This window comes from Triticum dicoccoides, chromosome 5A, assembly GCF_002162155.2.
Source record: "Triticum dicoccoides isolate Atlit2015 ecotype Zavitan chromosome 5A, WEW_v2.0, whole genome shotgun sequence".
Lineage (NCBI taxonomy): Eukaryota > Viridiplantae > Streptophyta > Magnoliopsida > Poales > Poaceae > Triticum > Triticum dicoccoides.
Genome location: NC_041388.1, coordinates 709,137,142 through 709,142,536, shown reverse-complemented (window position 1 = coordinate 709,142,536; position 5,395 = coordinate 709,137,142). Strand labels below are relative to the sequence as shown.

Sequence of the window (5,395 nt, the reverse complement as noted above, 5' to 3'; positions counted from 1 at the left end):
TCATATAAGAGTTTGTCCAGGCTTGTCCTTTGCTACAAAAAGGATTGGGCCATCTTGCTGCACCTTATTTACTTTTATTACTTGCTACTCGTTACAAATTACCTTATCACAAAACTATCTGTTACCGATAATTTCAGTGCTTGCAAAGAATACCTTACTGAAAACTGCTTATCATTTCCTTCTGCTCCTCGGTTCGACACTCTTACTTATCAAAAAGGCTACGATAGATCCCCTACACTTATGGGTCATCACCCATCTTCTTCTGTATGTTGATGATATCGTACTTGCGGCATCCTCAACGCCCCTTCTTCGCTCCATCGTCGACAAGCTACAACAGGAGTTTGCCATGACAGATATGGGCGATCTTCACTACTTCCTCGGCATCCGCGTGCAACGTACAACACGGGGGTTCTTCCTCAACCAGGCCCAGTATGCCGAGGAGCTTCTTCGCCGCGCCGGCATGTCCCAATGCCATGCTGCCTCAACACCAGTGGACATGGCCCCAAAGGTCGCCGCTGCCACCGGCGCTCCCGTGTCCGACCTGTCAGAGTGTCGCAGCCTTACCGGGGGCTTGCAATATCTCACAATGACGCGTCCGGATCTGGCGTATGCGGTGCAACAAGCTTGCCTTCACATGCATGACCCGTGGGACAGTCACCGCGCCCTCATCAAGCGTATTATGCGGTATGTCCGCGGCACGCTCCAGCATGGTCTTCTTCTTCTTCTAGCATCTTCATCGACATACATCATCGCGTATTCGGACGCGGACTGGGCTGGGTGCCCTGACACTCGCCGGTCTACCTCTGGTTACTACGTGTATCTTGGTGACACGATCGTCAGCTGGTCCTCCAAAAGTGACAAGTCATCGTCTCTCGATCCAGTGCAGAAGCAAAATACCGCGCCCTGGCGAATGTGGTCGCTGATTGTGTATGGTTGAGGCAGCTGCTTGGTGAGCTCTCCGTCTCTCAATCGAAGGCCATAGTCATCTTCTGCAATAATGTATCAGCCGTGTACATGTCTATTAATCCGGTTCATCATCGAAGGACGAAGCACATAGAGCTTGACATTCATTTCATCCGGGAAAAGGTGGGCCCTTGGCGAGTTCCGTGTTGTATATGTTCCAACAGCTCAACAGCTAACCGATATCATGACGAAGGGTTTGCCGACATCCGTTTTCCAGCACTTCAGGTCCAGTCTCTGTGTCTCCTCAGGCATCGACGACATGACTGCGGCGGGGTGTTAGCGAACGTGCTTCTGCAGTGGTCCTATTCCTTAGGCTAGACTAGTGTAATTCTGTTGTAACAGCTAATATATATGTACTTGTGTAACCGAGTATTTGACAAAAAACTACCACATTGGGGGTTACCGTCCCACAAAACTACCACATTCAAAAAAGTGACTGACAACTACCAAAAAATTCTAATTTTGTGACTAAAAACTACCACTTTTGAAAAATGGCAAGTTTAGACGATTTAAACACATTTATGACATGCGGGACCCACTCATCAGGGCTGACATGGCGGCAAAGTCAACTATGTTTGTTTTGACCATTAGTGTTGACCGTTATGACAAGTGGGGCCCACATCAATCTTCTTCTTCCTCCTCCTCCTCCTCTCTCTCTCTTTGGTATTTCAACAAACATCTTATGTGCATGGAGGAAAGCCGGTGAACTCCGGCCGACGACGGACGTGAGCGTGCTCATCCAGCTGCCATCCCTGACCCCAGGACCGAGCCACACCGCCCCCTCTACCACGCAGGCGTGCGCCAAAACCACGCACCGCCGCAGCGCCCGAGCTGCCCGTCCTCTCCCTTAGACGCGAGCTCGTGCAGCCATGGCACCTCTATGCCTCGCGCCCCTGCCTCGACAGAAACTCCGGCGAGCCCTCAAGCTACTTCCCGTCGCATGCTGGCTTCTTCACTGCTGCCCCTGCTTTGGTCCTCCTGCTGCTGTGCACCGGCGCGCGCGTGCTTTCCTCCGTCTAGCACCTCCGCCTCCACGAACCCCTCCGTCCTCATGGCCGAGCGCCTCGCCGCTGGCCAGCGCCGCGGACATTCGCGACCGCGCGCGCCCGGAGCAGGTGCAAGCTTGCCAGCTACCGTCTGCATGCAACATCGGGTCGGCGCCGCTGCATGCTGTTGCCGTTACCGGGGCGCGAGGAGGAGGTCCTCAGCCAGCGGCAGCACGCTGCCGTCGCACGCCTATAGCCCAGACACGGTGGCGCCGAGCACGCTCGCCACCTCCAACGCGACCTCGCCTCCATCGCCTCTTTCCCTTAGATGCATAGAAGGTGCTTGATGAAATGCCTGAGAGAGACGGGAGAAGGAGGAGGAGGAAGGTTGACGATGACGTGTGGGCCCCACTTGTCATAACGGCCAACTTGACGGTCAAAACAAACGGGTCTAACTTTGTCGCCACGTCAGCCCTGATGGGTGGGCTCCGTCTGTCATAAACGCGTTTAAATCGTCTAAACTTGGAATTTCTTTATTCATAGCACTGTGTATAAACTATTTCATATAAATATATTGCTTTTGTATGTATCATTAAAAAACTTGTGAGGCGGACTTTTTATGATGTTTGTTGGCAATATTTCATGTAGGTAATATATATGCGCATTTATTATGTATTTTCCTATAATCACCATAATGATTATCTTAAGAGCACCATAGCCCAGCCAAACAATATATAGTAAGGGCCCCTAATTTTTATTCTCGCCCCGGGCCCCTAAATTCTCAGGACCGGCCCTGTTCAAAAGTGATAGTTTTAAGTTACAAAATTAAAAAAATTTGATAGTTATCAGTTACGTTTTTGAATATGGTAGTTCTGTGGGACGGCAACCCCTAATGTGATAGTTTTTTGTCAAATACTCTGTGTAACCCCAATCAATAATCAAGAAAGTGTTACATGATCTCTCTCTTGCTACCCTCGTTCAGACTCCAACAAAGATCATCGGATACATCGAATGTAGAATGACGCGTATGTTGCCGTAGTCTAAGACGTTGAAGCGACGTTGGATATTCGATTCCAGGTCCGCTATGACCGTGCGCTGTATGCATGACATACACGCCCGTGCACGCACGACGCATAGTACATTATGCAACACTTGGTCAAAACATAATATAGGGAAGTTTTTGTTTTTTCAAAAAAATAATATAGAGAAGTTGACTTGGGACAAAGCTATACCTTGCAATAATGTGGAATAATTTTCCCCGCACGAAAAAGAAAGTGTATGTACTTTCTGAATTTCGTTGACTTGAGTGCCATCTATGCATGATACATCGATCCGTGCACGTACTTAGCAAAACATGTCTACTTGCTAGTAGTAATATCCAAATTAATTAACTCCCCGCAAAACATGTCTACTCTAATTAATTTGCCTCTATGCAAAATACATCCGTGCACGATGTAGATCAAACAGCTAGCGCCTAGCAGTAGATGGAACGCCACAAAAATCCTAGGAATAGCTATATATATCTGCATGAAATGCAGGCCATTACATCCGCATCCACCACAAAAGTAAATAGCTCTCCGGCCTATAGCGACCAACACGCAGGTAGTTGTGATGGCGTCTTCATCTCTGTCAGTGGTGTTGCTCCTGTGCCTGGCTGCGGTGGCGTCGGCGCAGATGTCCCCGACGTTCTACGACGCGTCGTGCCCCGGGGCGCTGGCCACCATCAAGAACGGTGTGGTGGCCGCCGTGAGCAGCGACCCCCGCATGGCTGCGTCGCTGCTCCGGCTGCACTTCCATGACTGCTTTGTCCAGGCAAGTCCTTCACACACTACTTGTTATTGTTTGGATCGATTTCATTTGCTGAACACCAGCGGTTAACCGTGCCTGGCTACGTACAAGCAGGGCTGCGACGCGTCCGTTCTGCTGGCTGGCAACGAGCGGAACGCGTTCGGGAACGTGGGATCGCTGCGAGGCTTCGACGTCATCGACCAAATCAAGTCGAATGTGGAGCAGGCGTGCAAGCGCACCGTCTCCTGCGCCGACATCCTCGCCGTCGCCGCTCGCGATTCCGTCGTCGCGGTAAGAACTAACATGATCTTTCAACCCCTTTCTAATTAATAATCTGTTTGCATGCGTGTCACGGTTTTGAACTGAGGTTAGTACTCATCGGCTTTACTTGTGTAGGTAGGAGGGCCGTCATGGACAGTCTCTCTGGGGAGGAGGGACTCCGACACGGCTAGCGAGACACTGGCCAACCGTGACCTGCCTGCCCCATCACTTAGCGTCACCGACCTCATCACCCGCTTCGCCGCCAAGGGGCTCAACCACACCGATATGGTCGCCCTCTCTGGTGCGCACACCATAGGGCGGGCGCAGTGCAAGAACTTCAGGACCAGGCTCTACAGCGAGGAGAACATTGACCCGGCCTTGGCGACATCGCGCAAGGCCACCTGCCCTCAGCTAACCGGCTCTGGCGACAACAACTTGGCCCCATTGGACGATACGACCCCGGACATGTTCGACAACGCCTACTTCGTCAACCTCAAGCTCAATAAGGGGCTCCTACACTCCGACCAGGTGCTCTACACCCTTGCCGGTGGTGCCACCGAAGACATCATTGACGGCTTCGCATCTAACCAGGATGCGTTCAACAACGCCTTTGCCGCAGCCATGGTGAAGATGGGGAACATCAGCCCCTTGATTTTCCCACAGGGTCAGGTCAGGCGCATCTGCTCCAGGGCGAACTAAGAATTGCCAGCCGGCCATTTGCACCGAAATGATAGCGCCGACCATGCATCAACCTGCTGCTTTGAGATCGGAATTAGCCACATTTTTTTCTCCACAAAATGAGCCATCCATGTCTTTGCAGCAACTTGTGGTGCCACATACTCCATTATTTCTTGCCTTTTTTGTACCTATTGTAATTTTTTGGATCCCATTATTCTTCAATTTGATTCTCTTCTATACTTTGCTAATTATTCATAACCTATTCACATTTGTATTTTTATAAAACGTTTTGTCAATTCTAGCAAGACATAACAAAGAGTCGTCCCATCTCTGGGTTGTTGGGAGAAAGGCAATGCCCACTATGACATCTCCTCATGAACTATCAGCGTGGCTTTTGAGTACTACTATATTTGGGAAGATTATATGATAGAATGACTCACATACATTTCCTTTTTAGGAGAGTCCAACCTTCTCCTCCATCAAGTGCTGATGTTATCACCACTAGCTGGTTGGAATGGTCATGGCTGTTTACAACCGACAGACCTCCACATGATAGTCTTCGCATAATGCTAGTCATGACAGGGGCTGTTATTCCATTCATTAGATACAAAGTAAGATCATTCCTAACATCTCCCCTCCCCTCAATAATTTTCGGTATTGCGGGAGTTGGACCAAAGAACATGCTCCAGCGGATCTCTTCTCCGCAATATCTTTTTTAT

At 50.0% G+C, this 5,395-nt stretch overlaps 1 protein-coding gene across 1 annotated transcript; it reads left to right on the top strand.

Annotated features, from left to right (window-relative positions):
* Positions 1 to 3,515: 3,515 nt before the first annotated feature.
* On the top strand, positions 3,516 to 5,009 carry LOC119298578 (peroxidase 2-like). The gene is made up of 3 exons (XM_037575929.1): positions 3,516 to 3,761; positions 3,852 to 4,028; positions 4,134 to 5,009. Exons 1-3 carry the CDS (start codon positions 3,561 to 3,563, stop codon positions 4,695 to 4,697), a joined length of 942 nt encoding a protein of 313 aa, XP_037431826.1. The 5' UTR covers positions 3,516 to 3,560; the 3' UTR covers positions 4,698 to 5,009.
* Positions 5,010 to 5,395: the final 386 nt, after the last annotated feature.

Bases quoted from the DNA above. Each gene is read 5' to 3' on its own strand.
- LOC119298578 (XM_037575929.1), top strand. From the start codon at position 3,561: ATGGCGTCTTCATCTCTGTCAGTGGTGTTGCTCCTGTGCCTGGCTGCG. The intron at 3,762-3,851 runs GCAAGTCCTTCA...ACGTACAAGCAG, and splicing joins TCCATGACTGCTTTGTCCAG to GGCTGCGACGCGTCCGTTCT. The intron at 4,029-4,133 runs GTAAGAACTAAC...TTACTTGTGTAG, and splicing joins CTCGCGATTCCGTCGTCGCG to GTAGGAGGGCCGTCATGGAC.